Source organism: Pongo abelii, chromosome 22, assembly GCF_028885655.2.
Source record: "Pongo abelii isolate AG06213 chromosome 22, NHGRI_mPonAbe1-v2.0_pri, whole genome shotgun sequence".
In the NCBI taxonomy this organism is placed as follows: domain Eukaryota; kingdom Metazoa; phylum Chordata; class Mammalia; order Primates; family Hominidae; genus Pongo; species Pongo abelii.
In genome coordinates, this window is record NC_072007.2 from 44,996,015 (window position 1) to 45,016,754 (window position 20,740).

Sequence of the window (20,740 nt, forward strand, 5' to 3'; positions counted from 1 at the left end):
GAGGACAGTGGTCATTTGCTCCATGGTGTGAGTTTTCATGGGGTACCTTCCATGGTCTTGGCCCTGTGCTTCCATGGGGAGTGGGAAGAAAATTCACACGGGCCAGGCCGCAAGGAGGCATTAGCACTTGTTCTGTAGGGAGGCTGACACTGTCCTGCTCTGAAGGAATGTCACCTACAGGAAACAATTAGTAACCAATTGGGTGCTAAAGGAAGGAAGGACAGAAGGAAGGAAGGAAAGAGACAAAAGGAATGAAGGAGGGAAGAAGGAAGGGAGGGAGGGAGGGAAGAGAAGGAAAGTGATGGAAGGAGGAAAGGAAAGAGAAAGACAGAAGGGAGGAAGGAAGGAAAGAGGAAGGAAGGAAGCAAGGAAGGAAAGAGAAAGACAGACGGAAGGGAGGATGGAAGGAAGGACAGCAGATTATCCAAGGTTCCTAAGTGTTGTGTCAGGCATTGTTCTAGGCATTGTATGTGTACCATCTCATTTAATTCTTATCCAGCACTAAGAGGTAGGTACTATTATGCTTTCATTGTACATGAAGAAAGACAGACACTAGAAGGTCAGGTGACTTGCCAGTGGTCACACTGCCTGGGAGCACTGTGATTCCAATTTGCATTTTAATAACATTCCGGAAGAATGACCTAAGGAAAATGGCATCTTATCAGGGTTAACCTTGTCCAGGATACGGGTTAGGAATTCCATCCAGAGAGATCCCCCAGGTGCGAGGCTCTGAGACCCGGCAAGAGCGGCTTCAAAAGCAGAAACGCTGTGCTGGGTGAGAGACTGATGATCAGGTAAAGGGAAGGGAAGAGTCCAGTTTCCATCTTGAGCACCAGGAAAGACAGTGGGGGCATTGAGTGGAGAGAGAAGAGCGAGAGAGAGAGCGCACTTTATTCTTTGAAGTCTATTTGCATCTTTGGCCAGGTTATTTAGCATCTCTGAAGTTCAGTTTCCTTGTTTATAAAATGGGAGGAATAATAGGACATGTCTTACACGATTTTAAGAGGATTAAATTCAACAACATCCACAAATGATTTAGAACCTTACCTGAAGTCAGAGTAGGTAGTCAGTGAATGGTAGCTGTGATGTTTTGTTTTGTTTTGTTTTTGAGACAGGGTCTCCCTCTGACACCCAGGCTGGAGTGCAGTGGGGAAATTTCGTCTCACTGTAGCTTCGACCTCCTGGGCTCAAGCAATTCTCCCACCTCAGCCTCACAAGGAGCTGGGACTACAGGCGCATGCCACCATACCTAGTTATTTATTTATTTATTTATTTATTTACTTTTTGGTAGAGACAGGGTTTCACCATGTTGCCCAGGGTGGTCTTGAACTCTTGAGCTCAAGCAATCTGCCCACCTCGGCCTCTCCAAAGTGCTGAGATTACAGGTGTGAGCCACCACACCTGGCCTATTATCTGTTTTTAAAGTCACCTTAGAAATTGTTGCTTTTTGGAGGATATTCTCCTTAATTCCTGTTCTGTGAAGGAATGGACTAGTTTGTTTCTCCTGCATCTTGTTATTGAAGCAGCATCGTTCGCCTAGGGTAATGGTAGAGGTTCGTTGCCTCATGCCAAGGAAGTCAAGGACACAGACACACATGAAGTGAGGTTAAGAACGGAGGTTTAATAGGCAAAAGAAAGAGAAAAAAGAAGAGCTCTCCCTCCTGCAGAGAGACAGGGGCGCCCCAGTGGGTCTTCTGTTCCTGTGGTGAAGTGCATGGGGTTTTATAGACTGGCTTGAGGAGGTGGTGTTTGATTTAAATAGAGCCCAAAGATTGGTAGGACCGGGCATGATGTTTACACAGTGCAGGAAGAAGCTGGCTACCACCCCATCCTAATCTTTTTTTAAGCTGGCTGGAGCCACCTTGCCTGTTCCTTTACTGTACACGTGGTTGATAAAGCAAAGGGAGGATGGAGCCGCCATGTTGAACATACCTGGCCCCCAGGTGGCCTTTTCCTATTGTCACAACTGCCGGCATTCACCCGTGCAAGCTTCCAGCTTGCTTATCCATGTTTGCAGCTCGATTTTATAGGCTGCTTTTTGTTAGAAAAGAAATGATTTGGCCGAGGAGGGCGGATCAAGAGGTCAGGAGATTGAGACCATCCTGGCTAACACGGTGAAACCCCGTCTCTACTAAAAATACAAAAAATTAGCAGTGCGCGGTGCCGGGTGCCTGTGGTCCCAGCTACTCGGGAGGCTGAGGCAGGAGAATGACGTGAACCCGGGAGGCGGAGCTTGCAGTGAGCCGAGATCGCGCCACTGTACTCCAGCCTGGGCGACAGAGCGAGACTCCGTCTCAAAAAAAAAAAAAAAAAAAAAAAAAAAGAAAAGAATAAAAGAACTGATTTGGAGGCTGCTTTTTATTAAAAGGGAAACCTTAGTGAGGACTTCCTTACCTCACTATCTGCCTAAATAATTTCTTTCTAACTCCTGTATCATTATAACCCTTCTTCATGTGCTTCTGCATTCCCATGGTGTTGAACTTCAAGCTGTGATGGGGAGTGGCTGTGTTCTCCTCCCATTCCATGGAATTCCCTCTCTTCGAGGGGGTGGTAGAAAAAAGTCAGCCGCCCACTGCTCAGGCTTTCTTAGCACCAACCCCAAAAGTCAGAAAGGACCTTAGCTTTTTCACCACTACAGAGGACTGTGGTGTGAGCCTTTTCACCGCTACAGAGGACTGTGGTGTCATTTCTGGAAAAGGAAGCAGTTCTCTGGACGCCTGCCACCTTCGCCACGGGTCAAGGTGTGCTCAGCCGTCCAGGTGCGCCCTTCTCTGGACCTTTTACAAGAGGTTTGTCTGGCTCCCAGACACGAATGCCTGGCCAGGGATTTTTGCCTTTTTGTCTCCTGGCTGAAGATCTGTTTGCTTTGCAATTTAGAAAGGGACTTAAGTTTTTAATTTTCACTTGGAATAGGTATAGGATGTGTTACTTTTTAGGAGAAAAAAAAATCAGTGGTTCTTTAAGGACTGCACAGTTTGGCATAAAAATCTCACTAATTGAGGCTCGTTAAAAGGCACCCTGCACTCCGTAATTGTCTGCTCTGGTGTGTTCAGGTTTGGAAGAGTAATGATGATGATGTTGATGATGATGATGACAATAATAGCTACCTTTATTGGGTGCCCAGGGATTCCAGTGTATCACACACAGATCTTGCACGATGTAGATGCATGTATCCCTATTTTTTTTAAAAAGGGAGAAACTGAGGCTCAGGGAGAACAACTGAATCGCCCGAGGCCACACAATTAGTAAGTAGGGGGCCAAGGTTCACACAGCTCTCCCTGGCTCCAAGGCCAGCACCCATTCCTGTCCACCATGTTCCCTTGGAGAAACTTGATGTTGCCTGAAAAGGGAAATTTCAACGCATCAGGCAAAAGGAGAGACTCATAATTTTTTTTAATTTACAGAACTATTCAAAATCAAGAAGTCTCAGATCAATTTAAATATTGCATTTTAAGTTATAACCATCAGACTGGGGGCTGGGCACAGAAGGCAGCCTGACAGACTTGCTGCGGGTGACTCAGGCCCTCTCACTTTCTCTCCCACCTCCTCTTCTCCTCCTCCCATAGATGTGACTCTCAGTGGGTGATCTCTTAGTAGTGAGAATTTGTGAACTTCTGGAAGGGAAAAAGTTCGTGGATTTTGGCCCAGGAAAGAATGAGCAGGGAGGAGCTGTGAGGTACTTTCTACGGGGGACCTGGCCCCAGGCACATGGGAGCCACTGGATTCAGGCCTCTGTCATTTTGTGAGTGTTTCCTGTGCACTAGGAACACCCTGATGACCGAAGATGGGGGGCTGTTGACTCCGGAAACCCTCATAAAAAGGGGCAGAGAGACCCCAGCTCCCCCACCTTTTCCTCATGGAAGCAATAGAAGACCCAACAGGGCTGAACCCTGCCCGTGTCCCAGGACCATCTGCAGGGGATGGGACAATTTCTGGGTCCTGTCTTGATCCAAGTGTCAGCCCTCCATGCAGGGGCGTGGGGGCGCAGGCTGGGGACGTGGCGAGCAGCCAGGGCTCCCGCGTGTCTCTTTCACAAGCACCCACCATTCCACATGCCAGATGCTGACAGTAATATCCCTCAGGCCCTCCTGGGTTGAGTTTACAACTCACACATTCCACGAGGGGTGTTCATCAACCCCGTACATCAACCCCCTAGCGTCAGTTGTACATGCAGTGAAATTTCCTGTGCTTCGAGGACTGACACCCAGCCTCCATGGGCAGGGCAGGCGCAGGGGAGGTGGGGAAGGCTGGCTGTGTGGCTTGAAGGCCAAGATCTTCCTGCTTGGCCACGAAGTGCATGTTTGACTGCCAGTGTCCAAAGCGTGTGAGGCCACTGGGCATCCAGCAAAGGGCCGGGAAGGGATTCAGGGAAGTGTGTGGGTGGGACTGGGAGGAGGGAGTCACCTCCTGTCTGATCTGCCTTAACTCTTTCTCTCTGGCTTTTCATCAGTTCAGTTTAGCTGCCAGCAGAGAGAGCCCTGGCTGGGTCTTCTGGCCCCTTTGTTCCCCTCTGAGGACGACTCTCTGGCTTCCCACACCTCACTCTGTCTCTGACTCTGGCTTCCTCTGGTCACCTACTGTTTTTATTCAGCCTGAAGTCCCCCTGGCACGCTGGAACGGAGTGGCCCATTATCACTCACTCACTCACTCACTCACTCTCCACATCCTGCGATGGATCCAAATCAGCTGCTTGCTCCCAGATCCCTCCACCAGACGCCACATCTTTCTCCTGGTTTTCTGCAGGGACTGGCATCCTTCCCTGCACACAGGATGCATGTCCTGCCTCCTTGGTTGAAAGCCAGTTATCAGAAAATAACCAATTAAAATATTACCGCTTTGTGGCCTCTTTATCTTCTCTCCATCACCTCCAAATTGTTTTTCATTATATTTGGGCAGAGTAGAGAAAAGTGCTTACTTGATGGAACGTGTTTACCATGTAAGCCCACACAGAATTTTCTAGAAAGATAGTAGAATCAAGAAGGTGGTAGGGGGTGGCCTGCTCTGGTGAGAAGGAGAGTGTGGGGTGTTGAGAAGCAGCCACGAATGTCTTGGGGAGTCATCGCCCCATCAGGTCTGCTCTGGGATGCCAGGTGTTTGGTCCTTTGAAGGCAGCGGTGCGGCAGGGAGCTGTCTAGTGGAAGGTGGCTGTGTGGGTGGTGCCCTGTACATGTAACTCCAGACCACTGGAGAGGCCGTTTGCCTGAACAAAAAGAAGGAATTAAGAAAAAAGCCTTTTGTCTAAATTTGGGAAGAGTAAGTATGAAAGGAGCCGGCAGGAGAGCCTGTAATTTAGGGAGGGCGTGTGGTGAAGAGGAACTGGTGACCTTGTGGTGCCATTTGGACCTGCACAACTCGGACCTTGGTGGGGAGCCCTGAGACAGGGAGGTTCGCAAGGCCAGGACCCAGCAGAATCCCCAAGTTCTCAGATGCTGAAGCTGGTATCCCGGGCCAACAGAGTTTTTCAGAATGTGACATCAGAGGCATTGGAGGCACCGTTTCTTTCTTTCGAGAATTACCTTTGGAGGAACTCAACAAAGTTGAATTTGAAAGGCAAACATACAGTTCTGGGTTATCCAAGCACCTAAGTCTTCGCTGGAAACAAAAGACACTCTACATTCTCAAACTGCTTACTTTGATTTGATCAGAAATGTATATGTACAAAAATTTCCTTCATAAGCTGAGAATCCTGCTGAGAAATTTTAGCCCAGAGTGCACTTAGCCTGAGAGAATTATCAGCACTGGGGGAAAATGAAAACTGTGTATGATAAAATGTCCCAATTATGGCGACAGTGTCAGTTATTCCCTCGGAATATAAGTCTTTATCCCATCATCTTGTCTGGCTAATGAATATGACCCAGGCCATCCTCTCCCATTATTGCTCAATAATGGGCAATGGAGATGGTGTATCTTTGCCTTTATTTTTGCTGGCACATCCAGGCACTGAAGCACATTAAAGTAATAAAATTAGGCAGCAAGGCATCCCAGTCACTCCCACCATGTTCCCGTAACCCTCTCATTTACAACAGACTGAGACAGAAAGGAATTTTTTAGAGCAATTTGCGATGAGGCAACACTGGATATGTAAATTCTGTTTTATTGGCAGTCACCACTGCTGGCTAATTCTAAAATGCCTAACAGCCTTTGGTTCACTAGCCATGCTGGGTCGGGACACAGTTTGGTTTGAAGGCCACAAAGGGGGAAATGTATAATTGCAACTTTCTTCTGTGTCTTAAGCTGTGGCCAAACAGATATTGTCCCATCCTTTTTCTGGCCAGATGTTCCGTCCTAGTGGCAGATCCGAGAAGGGGCCTGTTAAGAAGTTTAAGTTTTTACTGAGTTGGATGACTAAGGCAGTTTTTATTTTTTGAAAAATTTATTGCTCCTACCGGCTTTATTCCCCCTAAAGAAGTAGCTGCCAGGGTTCAGGAAACAGCAAGAAAAACAATTTCAAGGGAAATCACTAACTTGAGTTTGAGACCAGAGACCGAGCAGGCGGAGAGCCCCGTGCAATGTAATTATTGTGCAGATGCCACGGTGGAAAGAGGCCACTGCAAGAAGGGTCCATTGCAGAGGCAGAGCTTTGTCGAGGGGCGCTTGAACAAGATGCCCCTCGCTGGAATGGGACGCACACACTCAGGAGAGATTTGCCACGTACACAGTGAGTTATAAGAGGATTCCAAAGGTTAGAGAGACGGGAGGAAAAATGAACACAGTTGCCCCACTTTGCAGAACCTATTTTAGACTTTGCTGTACTATAAAAACAAGAGGTTTACAAGCTGCAGAGCAAGTCGGGACTGGCCAAAACATGTGTCCTTGCACTTTCTTCTCCCCGCTCCGCTTTTGCTTGGCTTGACTGTGCTCAAACCTGCAGTAGTTAAGAAAGTTCCACGGTTTAAGAGGGTTCCCAGGTCATCAGCCACTGGGAGTTTTCTCTAACTCAGCTCTGCCCTTCCCCTTGCTCCAGAACAGGGAGTGAGGAGGCGATGGGAGTGGCCTTCGAAATGGCCATAGGGTGGTGGGACCCCGAGGTGAGGAACAGCCTCAGGTGGACGAGGGGATGCTTTTCAGGGCCCATCTGCAGGGAGTTGTTGTGACCACTTGGATGTATGTGTCATAACTGTCCACCTTCCACCCTTCAGGCTCCCAGCAACTTCAAGACACCTGGGGAGATTCTCAGACCCTCTTCTCTAATAGGCAGAGAGGAAATTAATGCTGGCTTGGGGAGGGGAGAGTGGGAGAGGATGTGACGCACAGGCCCAGACTCTGAATTCCGCAATCTGGGTCTATTGGTGCCCCTTCATATGCAGTAAGGTCACCTAGTAACTCTGCGTTTATGGAGCTGTATTTATCACCTGGAAAGTCCTGCAAGTCTTCTTATCAATGGATCATCCAATTGGGGGTTCACATCATTTTGTCTTACACATTGACAATAATGCTGATGGCACCAGCCTTATCTCTTGCCCAAGATTGGACTAAGGCTGAACTTCTCACAGCATGCTTTCTGACCACTGGCATTATATCACTTTGGAGGAACATGTTAAAAATTCACATTCCTGGGCCCCATGCAGCAGGACCCACTGAATCGAACTCTGTATATTTTTTAAATTACTATTTTAACATTCTTTTCTTTTGTATTTAGGTAAAACTTATTGCGTTAGGCTGTTCTCGCATTGCTATAAAGAAATACCTGAGAGTGGGTAATTTATAACGAAAAGAGGCTAAGTTGGCTCAAATGCTGCAGGCTTTATAGGAAGCATGGTGCTGGCATCTGCTCAGCTTCTGGGGCAGCCTCACAAAGCTCACAGTCATGGAGGAGGGCAAAGGGGGAGCAGGCATGTCACATGGCCAGAGCAGGAGCAAGAGAGAGGGAAATGCCACATACTTTTCAACAGCTCAATCTTGTCAATCTTGCAAGAACTCATTCACTATCGAAAGGGCAGCAGCAAGGGGATGGTGCTAAACCGTTCATGAGAAATCCACCCCCTGACCCAGTCACCTCCCACCAGGCCCTGCCTCCAATCCTGGGGATTACAATTCGACATGAGATTAGAGCTGGGACAAATATACAAACCATATCACTTATATTCAGTAAAGTACCCAAACCTTAAGACTTTTATCACTCAAATACACTCGTGTAGCCACCATGCAGATCAAGACATAGAACATCATTGCCACCACCCAGAAGCCTTCCTTTTGTCCTTCCGAGACAATAGTATTTTCCAGGGACATCTGCTGTTCTGACTTCCACCATCATAGACAAGTTTGCCCTCTACCTACCCTGAATCATGCAGGATGCTTTGAGTCTGGTGTCTTTCTCTCAACATCGTGTGTGTGAGATGCACCCACACTGTTACTTGTATAATAGCTAATTCTTTTCCATTGTGGTGTAGTATCTCAAGGCATGGAAATACTAAACTGACACATGCATTCTACTCTTGATAGTATCTGGGTTGTTTCCAGGTTTTAGCTATTATACCAAAGCTGCTAAGAATATTTGATCCTTGAAGAGGATCGAGAGATAGAGGGAGGGAAAGGGCGTGTCTTTCTTTTTCACCTTTGGTGATAAAGGGAGTTCCCATTGCTGCTCCTTCCATCTGTGAGCTGCTGCTCAGAGGCCCAGTGTGGCAGGCAGTGGTGAGGTGGTGGGGAAGGAAGAAAGAAAATGCTCAGTGCAGTGCATACATGTGCATGTGCATATGTGTGTGTGTGTGTGTGTGTGTGTGTGTGTGTGGTGTTCTCTCCCCCATCCCCTACATCCACCGCCAACTCCACGTTGAGGCTGGTAAAATGGCCTCAGGAGGATATTCACAGCAACCTGACCATTCTTATCAACCTGCAATGATTCTGCATGTGCATGTTGTGGTGTCGGCATTTGTAATTGTGAGACTGTCTCAGATAGAAATCTCCTTCTCCACTTGTAGGCTGGTTATGATGGTGAGAGTATCGGAAATTGCCCGTTTTCTCAGCGCCTCTTTATGATTCTCTGGCTGAAAGGCGTTATATTTAACGTGACCACAGTGGACCTGAAGAGGTAAGACAAGGCGTCTGCCTTACCCAGTTCCCTGCGCGCACACACACACACACACACACACACACACACACACACACACACACACACAGACCTGAGGCCCACGGTGCTGCATAGGCACGTCCATCCTCAGTCAGAGTCTGAACTGAAGCCCACGTGTGGGCCAAGCAGTCATGACAGGGTCGGCTGGGCTGGAGGCAGGAAGGAGTAGGAGTTGGGGGTGCTGTGAAGAACCTGCTCCCCCAGTTGCTGGTCAGCTGTGACTCTCCCAAGCCTGTCTGAGTACCATCCCTGGCTGATAACACTGGGGAGAGTTAACTTTTTCACCTCCGTTTGTTGATGTGCCCCTTTGTGCTCCATATTCACAAAGGGGCACATCAACAAGCCCATCATTTGTTAACGAATGCCTTTACTTTCATCGCCAGCAAGACATTTTCGTAAACCCACCGTCTACTTTGCAGTTCTCAAGAGTTGCTTCTCTTAAACTGGTGAGGACACAGCTAAGCCCTGGAAATGAGTCCAGATTCTCACGGTGGCCCATAAACACTGCTGTTTCCTCCCACCTAGGAAACCCACAGACCTGCAGAACCTGGCTCCCGGAACAAACCCTCCTTTTATGACTTTTGATGGTGAAGTCAAGACGGATGTGAATAAGATCGAGGAGTTCTTAGAGGAGAAATTAGCTCCCCCGAGGTAGGCCTCAGAAAACCAGTGTTCGTAACTTGATTGTCACGTTCCCCCACTAGTAGTCAATTCTAAAGCTCTGGGTAATGTGTGTGTGTGGTTTTCTGCAGCCCACGGTGCTCACTTCCTTAATCATACTCCTGGTGTAACCAGATTAGAGTTCGGGGGCCTGGGTTTCATTGTGCTGCACCTGCAGCTTGGCAATCAGGGTTTGATGGCAGGAAGTGGGAGGAGACAGGTCCAGGGTGGGTGGTTGGCTGTATCCTAGACACCCTGCTGGAAGCTATGGAGTATGTGTTACGAAGAAGTATCATGGATTTTTGGACCTCGGGGGAGCTATTTCTACTCCATCCCCTTCGTTTTACTAGGGAGGCACCTGAGACCAGCAAGGCCAGGTGGGGTCCTGTGTCCCAGGACTGGCCACTGCCAGGAAACAACAGCAATCCAAACCTCTCCATCCAGTGCCATTCTCCTAGATGGTGTTACTTCCCAACCTTTGAGAGGAAAAGGGTCACGAAAACGTTGAAGGAAAGCTTTTCATTTTTATACCCAAAGAAAGCTGTTTTTCTCCATTGTATAGTATTATCTTAACTAAAACATTGCTTGTCTGTGATTCTCCAATTTTGAACTTTTCAAGGTATCCCAAGCTGGGGACCCAACATCCCGAATCTAATTCCGCAGGAAACGACGTGTTTGCCAAATTCTCGGCGTTTATAAAAAACACGAAGAAGGATGCAAACGAGAGTGAGTACCTCCCATCCTCCTGTTTTGTGTTCCAACAGACTCGAGCCTCAGCATGGCGGCTCATACGCTCCTGGGGTATTCCCATCTATTTCCCAGTGGATAGAGAAGTGAGTCTGGAGCTACAGAAAAAGTGCCTCCGACTTTGAATCTGCACATGGGCTTCAAGAGATGGAATGCTTCTTTTGAGGCTGGGAACCCAGAAAACAACATTTTTAGGGAAAATAGTCATCACCCAGGTGTTCCGGACACACCATGGGAATCGTGTTCAATAATGTTTCTGCCAGTCCACGTCTCCCCACAGGCTTTCCATAAGTATTTTTGAATAAATAAATGACTTCTAGAAGTAGCAATATTGTGTAGACAGCAGTGTGATTTTCCAGGGAAGAGTGAGCCCTGTATTCATATATTCTACATCCACCTCCTGCCTTCCCAGCACCCATTGCTGGCTGGCCACGTCTCAGCGAGGAAGGGAAGCAAACTCCATCACAGCTGGTGAAAAGTGACATGTACTTGCAAACCTCTCTTTGTGATTTCTTGCCCTTCTGTTTTAGTTTATGAAAAGAACCTGCTGAAGGCCCTGAGGAAGCTGGATAATTACTTAAATAGCCCTCTGCCTGATGAAGTAGATGCCTACAGCACCGAGGATGTCACTGTTTCTGGAAGGAAGTTTCTGGATGGGGACGAGCTGACGCTGGCTGACTGCAACCTCTTACCCAAGCTCCATATCATTAAGGTTCATCTTCCCTCCCGACACATGTGCCGAGTACATGAACGGGGCTCTGTTGTATTTTGTTTTTACTTGTGTTTGGGCCAGACATTTAAATAGTCTGACATGTGGACACTGGGATTAAAAACATTAGTTCTGTTCGGGGCAGCCAAGCCCCAGCTTTCACACACACAGAAGATGGGCTTCGGGTGTTCTCGGGAAGTGCCTGGGAACGTGGCCCCACCTTCTGCTTCTCTCTCAACCTGACTCACAGCCTAAAGAGAGGTTATGTGAAAGCAGCCTGAGGAATTTCATAGATTATACCTGGCATTAGCAATTGAGAATTGGAGATGAGGCGTGTAGAATCTGGGGCTATTCAAATGTGAGCTCAGTCTACTGTTGGTGATTGTAGGGCTCCACATGGCCCCTTCTAGGGATGACAGAGGAGTGTTCTGTTAGCTTTTAACAGTGACCCTTGGCCAGGTGCAGTGGCTCATGCCTGTAATCCCAGTGATTTGGGAGGCTGAGGTGGGAAGATTGCTTGAGGCCAGGAGTTCAAGACCAGCCAGGGCAACATAGCGAGATCCCATCTATACAAAAAATAAAAAAAATTAGCCGGGCATGGCGGTGTGTGCCTGTGGTCCCAGCCACATGGGAGGCTGAGGCTGGAGGATCACTTGAGCCCAGGAACTTGAGGCTGCAGCAAGTTAAGGAGGTGGCACTGCACTCTGGCCTGCGTGACAGAGTGAGACCCCGTCTCTAAAAACAATTAGGTTATTAATTATTTATTTATTTAAAAAAAAACATTGACCCTCAACATCCAGGAAGCAGCTGGCAGCTTTCGGCTGAGTATCTGCCATATTTGTTGCCCTGCCTTCCCATATAGTAGCTGAACATGATTTAAGAGCCATGAGTCATGTATTATTAGGGCTTAAAGACCTCCCAGACCGGTGGTTCTCCAACATTAGTAGGCATACAAACAGTCTGGGGAGCTTTTTAGAAATGTGAGTCCCCGGGCCAGGCATGGCGGCTCACGCCTATAATCCCAGCACTTTGGGAGGCCAAGGCAGGCATGTCATGAAGTCAGGAGATCGAGACCATCCTGGCTAACATGGTGAAACTCCCTATCTACTAAAAATACAAAAAATTAGCCAGGTGTGGTGGCGGGCACCTGTACTCCCAGCTACCTGGGGGGGCTGAGGCAGGAGAATCGCTTGAACCCGGGAGGCAGACATTGCAGTGAGCTGAGATCGCGCCACTGAACTCCAGCCTGGGTGACAGAGCAAGACTCCGTCTCAAAAAAAACAAAACAAACAAACAATAAAAAACCAAAAAAACAAGAAATGTAAGTCCCCGATCCACTGCCTGCGCTAGTAAATCAGAGCTTCCAAGAGTGACCCCTGAAGCTCCAAGCGGATATCCCCACACTCGGACTCTGTACCTGTTGCTGTTTCTCAGCACAGCAGCGCTCCCAGCCACTCTATCACTTATTGAAGTTGAATGTGATTGCTGTGATGAGATTGCTGTGTCCTTGGCCCTTAGCAGCTCCAGATACCTCAGGAAGAAGCCCATGCCTGGCTCTGGGGCATTTTTATGATTAAAATCCTGCCAGGGCCAGAGCCAGGTGGTTGGTATAAGTGTAGGGGAGATGGGAGAAACACTGGGAAAAATAAGTCCTGGACCGTTTGTTCTAATAACACATTTAGTTAGCATTTAGAAATTACAAGTTAGCAGTCAGGCGCAGTGGCTCATGCCTGTAATCCCAGCACTTTGGGAGGCCAAGATGGGCAGATCACTTGAGGCCAGGAGTTTGAGACCAGCCTGGCCAACATGGAGAAACCCTATCTCTACAAAAAATAAAAAAATTAGCCAGATGTGGTGGTGCTCGCCTGTAGTCCCATGCATTTGGGAGGCTGAGGCACGAGAATCACTTGAACCCAGGAGGCGGAGGTTGCAGTGAGCACTCACTCCAGCCTGGGCAACAGAGCAAGACTCTGTCAAATAAACAAATAAATAAATAAATAAATAAATTACATGTTAGCATCACACAGTCTAGGGTGCTGAGGCTCCTGTGGGCTCCCGGCCACCCCTGGTGACTCTGCTTCATTCTTTTGCCTTTGTCTTCTTGCATTTCTTCTTTCTACCCTCTTCCCCTCTCAGTCCTGGCCCTGTTGCTCCCTTCTTCTCCCTTCCTTTTTGTGCTTGAGGATACTGACTTGAAATGCAGGCCTTCAGGAGGTTGCTTATCCCTTGGGCAGATGTCTTTTCAATAGCTTTGCCAGTCCACGGACATCCAAAATTTAATGAAAGCATCTTCACCCCTCAAAACCTGCTAAATTTGAGAGCTGCCTTCTAACAGGATATTTATGTAGTTGTGTTTTGATTGAGTCCCTTTTGGTAAATGCTTTTTAGTCCCTACTGTGACCAGCGTAGCATTGCAGAAATACATGAAAGTTGAGGAAGAGGGGGACAAATATCCCAGCCACAGAGCATTCGTGGCCCCTTGTTTAGCTCCCATGAGAAAAGACGATTTTAAATTTCAGTAGAAAGGGTAAGCTTTAGAGTGAGATTGCAGTTCACGGCTCCACTATAAGACCCAGCAGCAAAATCTACAAAGCCATTTAGCACTCACAATACCCAACAGCTTAATGATCTTCCAGGATGGAGTACTTCTGAAAGGAAATGAGAATCAATCTAAGGGAATTATGGTAAAAGATGAGAGTGTGAAGGGATTTATAATTTATTCCCCTGCCAGAAACCCAGCAAAAACAATATAAAAATAGGGTATTAGCTTCATCTTTTGTAGAACTACAAAGGGATGACAGATCACCGACTTAAAGAGTAGGAAGCTTCTTTCAGTGGGAGGAGCTACAGAACCATTACATGTTTCTCCGTATCTTTAGCAAAGTTCAGATTTCTCAAAAGGTAAAGAACACAGTCCTGAAATGCCCAACTCCAACTTCTTTGCTTGAGGCCTAGAGCATGAGGTGGGCCAGGAGGGAATCAGGGAACTTCCCTATAGAGACCATTGTTGAGCTGAGATCTCTAGGGAGGCAGAACTGAAGGAGGAGCCACACAGAGACACCATCTTTCTAGGCTATGACCCAGCACCTAATCCAGAGGAACAGTCTGTAGGGGAAGTAAAGAGGGAGGAAAGGAGGGAAAGCACTGTGACTGCTGAGCAAAGAATCTAGGCCCCAACCAGTCAAGAGACAGACTACGAATTGCCCAAACTTCGTTTTTAGCTGTAGTGGCCTTCTGCCTATCTGTGAGCCTCAGAGTGGAGGATGGCCTAACCCTAACCCTAACCCTAACCCTAACCCTAGCCCCAACTCTAATGTGTCTCTCTGGGGCAGAGCAGTGGTTGGTGACAAGGTGCTTGGGAGCAAATATTCCAGTTGGTTGGCCACCTGCCCTATCTCACTCCCTTTGCCCTCCCCACTGCTTTTAAGCAAATGATAGGTCCAGTAGATCTGCCTCATTCAAAGAAGGCCAATACCAGAGAGAATGCCAGTGAGACCTTGGTGTAGACAGAGTTGATTGAAAATAAGGGGGCAGGGGGAGGAATGATAAAGACAAGAAACAAAAACAGAAAAAAGGCAGATGGGAATTACATATATGATCAAGAACTGCTCCTCCAGCACATTAAAGAACGTTTCATACAGAAATTTTTCTACAGCCTCAAAGAAATGAAAGAGAATATGGGCTTTTTGAGAAAAATCTCAAAGACAAGACACAAGATGTTCAAAAATATACTATCACAAAGGGGATGGAAATCAGGCTGGAAGAGCTCAAGAAGAAAAGTAAAGACAAATAAAAGAACTGCAGAAATAAAAGTCCTGTTAGAAGTAGTAAGACACAGACGAAGACATTGCTGAAACTGATTTCCTCTGACATTCGCACACATCTTGTAGAGTTGGTTGTGGTATGTGGAATATGTTTGTAGCCTTGCTGTCAGTGATTTGGAAGACAAGCCTGAGAAAATCATCTAAAATCAAATGGGGAAGAACAAAAAAGGTGATTAGAGAGATCCCAGATATACATGATCAGGAACAAGAGAACAGAAAAGGAAAAGGAAAGGAAAAAAAAAAAAAGAGAGAGAATGTTCAATGGGGAAATTACTTTGAACTAAAGGATGATCTGAATCTTTTTTTTTTTTTTTTTTTTTTTTTTCTTTTATTGTAATTATTATTATTATTATTATTATTATACTTTAGGTTTTATGGTACATGTGCCCAATGTGCAGGTAAGTTACATATGTATACATGTGCCATGCTGGTGCACTGCACCCACCAACTTGTCATCTAGCATTAGGTATATCTCCCAATGTTATCCCTCCCCCCTCCCCCCAACCCACAACAGTCCCTGAAGTGTGATGTTCCCCTTCCTGTGTCCATGTGTTCTCATTGTTCAATTCCCACCTATGAGTGAGAATATGCGGTGTTTGGTTTTTTGTTCTTGTGATAGTTTACTAAGAATGATGATTTCCAATTTCATCCATGTCCCTACAAAGGACATGAACTCATCATTTCTTATGGCTGCATAGTATTCCATGGTGTAGATGTGCCACATTTTCTTAATCCAGTCTATCATTGTTGGACATTTGGGTTGGTTCCAAGTCTTTGCTATTGTGAATAATGCGGCAATAAACATACGTGTGCATGTGGGATGATCTGAATCTTTAGTTTAAATGACATGCCATATTAAACATTGCCCCAGAAAGATCAACACACTGAGACATACTTGATACATTACTGAGCTTTGAGAATAAAAAACAACCCTTTTTGGCACCTGGACAATAATAATACTGTAATAACAACAACAGTAATAATAATAAAAAGAATGAAATAGAGTAAAGCCACTGAAATAGGGAAGAAATTCAGACTGGCCCCAGATGTCTTCATGAACCCATTAAAAATCAGAAAATTGTGGTTTAACATCTACAGAGAATTAAAGAAAATGATGTGTGAGGTAAGAATTTTATATCTAGGCAATTACCATTTTCACCTAGACCTTTGGTCTCTTTTTCAAAAAACATAAAATTGTTCCATGATGATGAAATAAAATCATAATCAAAGTAAGAATCCAGAAACAGAGAAGGTGTGTGAAATAAAAGAACAGGTCCTAAACAGAGAACCCCTTTAAATCTGAAACTAGTCCTAAGACCAAACAGCGGTGGGAATTATACGGACAGAATAGAGTCAGACTATAATAAACTATGTCGTTACCACCATTGGAAGGAGGATAAGAGAGAAGAAATGGAAAGAAGCTTAAATACATAAATTCCCTCATTTGTCATCATCAGGAGTTAACAGGCAGCATCTAAAATTAGTAAACCAAGGCCGGGCACAGTGGCTCACACCTGTAATTCCAGCACTTTGGGTGGCTGAGGCGGGTGGATCACTTGAGGCCAGGAGTTCGAGATCAACCTGGGCAAAATGGTGAAACCCCGTCTCTACTAAAAAGACAAAAATTAGCTAGGTATGGTGGTGCACGCCTGTAATCCCAGCTACTCGGGAGGCTGAGGCAGGAGAATCGCTTGAACCTGGGAAGCGGAGGTTGCAGTGAGCCGAGATCCTCCACTGTACTCCAGCCTGGGTGACAGAGCAAGACTGTCTCAAAAAAACAAAAAGCAAAACAAACTTGATAAATCAAGAAACAGAGAATTCCTATATATTTAAAGTTATATAGGAAACCACTGAAGAGTTAACATGACCATAATCCTTTTAAATGACCAGAAAGAGGGACACACACATGCATACAGAAGAAAGACAGAAAACCAAGTTCAGTGTCACATTCATAGGCGTGGCCTTAAACAATGTACTCAGGAATGTTAAAATAAAAAGATGGGCAAAGAAAAACCAGGTACATACAAACAAAAGAAAAACAGACTTCTTAACATGAGCATCAAGAAGCTGGCATTCAAGGAAGAGGTGTCAGACAATTTAGGAGACTCTTTGAAAATTATATGGTCATTCTTTGCTGTCACATTGCATCAATGACTGCTGGCCTCCGAAGTCTGCGCAGTAAGCCCCAAAGATCTTCTCATTAACCCCATGCCTGCATCATGCAGATATCCTGGGAACCAGTGGGACGGGAGGCAGCAAAGCCGAACTGGCCTTTGTGGCTCTGGGTCTCCACTTCAGGTTGAATTGTGCCCTCCTCCCAATTCCTGTGTTGAGATCCTAACCCCCAGTAGCTCAGAATGTGACCTTATTTAAAAATAGGGTCTTTGCAGGTGTAATTAGTTAAAATAAAGTCATATAGGCGTGAGATGGACCTAATCCAGGATGGCCAGTATCCTTGCAAACTGGGGAAATTTGGAAACAGAGACACAGGGAGAAGGCTGTGTGAAAATGGAGTTATGCTTGCACAGCCAAGGCACTGCCAGAAGTGGAGAGAGAGCCTTCCCTAATGCCTTCAGAGGATGCATGACCCTGCTGATACCCTGATCTTGGACTTCTGGTCCCCAGAACTAGGAATCAGTAAACTTCTTTTGTTCTAAGCCTCCCAGCATGTGTTACTTTATTATGGCAACCCTAGCAAACTGGTACAGTCCCCAGTGTTCTGCACATCTTTGTGACTAATTCCCCAACTGTACCCCTCTTGCTAGAGGAAGCGTCTCACACTGCTGTGTTTCTCGTGGTGCCGTCTCTCATCTCAACTGCTTTTTCCTTACACCCACCATCCCCATGAGGGTAGGGATTTGCATCTGCTTTGTTCATGAATTTCCCCTCTGCACAGGCGGGCCCCACGATCAGATGATGCTCTTAGTGGCAGCATGATGGCATTCAGGAGGATTAACATGCACAGATGTTTGGGACTGAAGAAGTGAGGTTCAGCAAGTAGGAAGAAGAGAGGGCACCCTTTAAACGGCAGATCCACCACGTGTCTTTATTCACATAGCACCAAATAACACAGTAGCATAACATATGGAAAGAAATAACAGGCAACACAAGGAGAAATCCACCAGAGTCCAGAGCATACTCGTGCCAGCGGATTCCAAGACCCGTCTGTGACAAATTGGTGGGCAGAACTATGTGCAGTCACTGTAGTGAGTACAGGACCTTTATAGTCCTCCCCACACCCAAGATGGCCCTATGCAAGTCAAGATGCCATGGTGGGTAGCCCGGATGACTGTGGGATGACATGGGGAGTGGGGAAAGAATGTATTACATGCCTCAAAAGAATGGACTGTCCGACTTGGGAGCCTACCTTACCAAGTTTTCCCTTTACTGATCATTTTCTCTTCATTTTCAGATTGTGGCCAAGAAGTACAGAGATTTTGAATTTCCTTCTGAAATGACTGGCATCTGGAGATACTTGAATAATGCTTATGCTAGAGATGAGTTCACAAATACATGTCCAGCTGATCAAGAGATTGAACATGCATATTCAGATGTTGCAAAAAGAATGAAATGAAGCTGGGCTGTTTTCTGTCTTTTTTCTCAGTTGAGTGAGAGAGGATACGAAAACAGTGTGTTCTATGCATTTCCCCCAAATAAGTCCTTCACAAAATAACACCCATAGTGGGATCCACTCAACCCCAAATGATGCATGGCCTTGTAATTTGTCAACTCACTTGTGTATCTGAATATACCAGTATCTGTTGTTAGACACACCAATTGTCCAGTTAATTTATATCTGTGGCATTCACTGACATTGGAATCGATGATATTTAGGGCACGTGTTTTTCATTTTAAGTTTGAAAACAAATTAGGTTTGGGTTCAATTCCTTCAATTTTTAAAAAACTGGTCTCTGAGAGTTTTTTAAAATCATTGAGAGCGTGTTTTTCTTCTCTAAAACATTAATTTTCTTCAAAATGAAAATACTGCTTTGTAATTACAAAATGAGACACACCTATCTTGATATTTTAAAGCAATATCAGAGGGTGTAAAGAAGGACATTTTAACAATCACTTTCAATTTTACTCCACTTAATTACTGAAAACTTACTGGAGAACATCTTCCAAATCTTCAATATCTTGCTCTCTCTCTGTCTGTCTCACACACACACACACACACACACACACACACACAATTTCATTCATATATGATATTGCATTATTTTATTTTAAAGCACTGGTGAGGGGACCTCTTAGTAATGCCTGGATGATCATACACAGAGGACTTACACCATACAAAAAGATTGGGCATCGCAGTGCCAGAGAAGATGCTTGAGGTTAGATTTTAAGGAGTGGGGAATTGTGGAGCCCACAGATGCACACGCAAGGACCAGCAGGAACCAGAAGCCCTGGGTCACCCCCACTCTGCCTCATTTCTGCCTCCAGGATGCCACTGCCTCTGTTTCCAGGAAAGGCAAGGGAGAAGGTGTTTATCCATGTCTCTGGTTCCAGCTTCCTGTCCTTGCTCCCTCCCCTCTTTTAGAGACTGTGCCTTCAGCAGGACTCTTAATATCTGCTGCAACTTGGAGAACCTCCCTGCCCTGAAATGTGAACCAAGCACACTTTGGTTCCTTCTCCTGGCGGCTCTCTCTGAGACCCAAGGCTGCAGTCCCTCAGTGCTGGTGGGATCGTGTGAGGCTAGCATGGTCACTGATGCTTCTCTGCCCTTCATTGTCTCATCTAGACATCAAGCAGGGAAAATCCAGAGAGATTAAATTCATGGTGACAAGTCCTGGGCAGTTCTGGTAAACGGTCCAGTTAGGGAGGAAGTAGAAACTATTGACTCAAAAGAGTTTCTGGTTGATCTGTGGCTTTGCCTCCACCATCCCTAACCAACCCTCAACACAGCTTTGTGTGTGGGCTGAATGCTGGCCTTAACCCCAGGCGTGGAAGAGAAAATGTGAGGTTGTTTAGATACTCATCAGGACCTCACAGGAGCTGAGCCTTATCAGCCAGAATGTGTTCCTCGGACAGTCGCACACATCTTACAGAAAACCCTCCTTGTAGAGTTGGTTGTGGTATGTGTTTGATGCTATAAAGCTCATTTTTAATGTGTACACCTGCTCTAGGGGCGATTCGTTTGAAAGAGAGTAAGATGCATTACCAGAAACTATCCTGGGATTAGGTGAAAAATGTCTAGCAAAAGAAACAAAGCTTTAATAGGGTGGCCTCTTTCTCTCCTCGATTATGACTGCTGCAGTTTTACCCCAGCAGTCGGCTGTCTTTGTCAACCATACGTTTTTGGAGGTTGTGTCTAGCACGTGTCACCCTTGTCCACGTTGTTTCACATCTGGTTAGGGGGCAGATTTTAAAATGTAGTTTTGTAATGTTACATTTCAGCATGATAAATGATTAGACCACCAGATGTTGCTAGTGCTAACTTTGTATTCTTAGACATTAAAATGATTGACATAAACTCTTTGTGCCTTGAAAATGAAACAAATTATTAAAATGTTTAAAGGGAACCAGTTTCTTTCGTTCTGTTTTTTTTTTTTTTTGCATTCCCCATTCTCCATTTAGGTTTCAAGAAATAAAATGAATGGTACGGGCTTCTTTTAAAATGGTGAGGACAGGCCCAACATAGTGGCTCATATGTGTAATCCCAGCACTTTGGGAGGCCAAGACAGGCAGATCACCTGAGGTCAGGAGTTCAAGACCAGCCTGGCCAACCTG

General features: G+C 45.9%; 1 protein-coding gene across 1 annotated transcript in view; it reads left to right on the forward strand.

The window, feature by feature from the left end:
- CLIC6 (chloride intracellular channel 6) overlaps positions 1-20,483 on the forward strand; it is a 49,053-nt gene extending 28,570 nt beyond the window's left edge. The window contains exons 2-6 of the mRNA XM_024239427.3: positions 8,922-9,031; positions 9,596-9,721; positions 10,350-10,456; positions 11,008-11,189; positions 18,423-20,483. Of these exons, the coding sequence (XP_024095195.3) occupies positions 8,922-9,031; positions 9,596-9,721; positions 10,350-10,456; positions 11,008-11,189; positions 18,423-18,584 (687 nt within the window). The 3' untranslated portion in view covers positions 18,585-20,483. The remainder of the gene's footprint in view (positions 1-8,921; positions 9,032-9,595; positions 9,722-10,349; positions 10,457-11,007; positions 11,190-18,422) is intronic.
- The last annotated feature ends 257 nt before the right edge of the window (positions 20,484-20,740 follow it).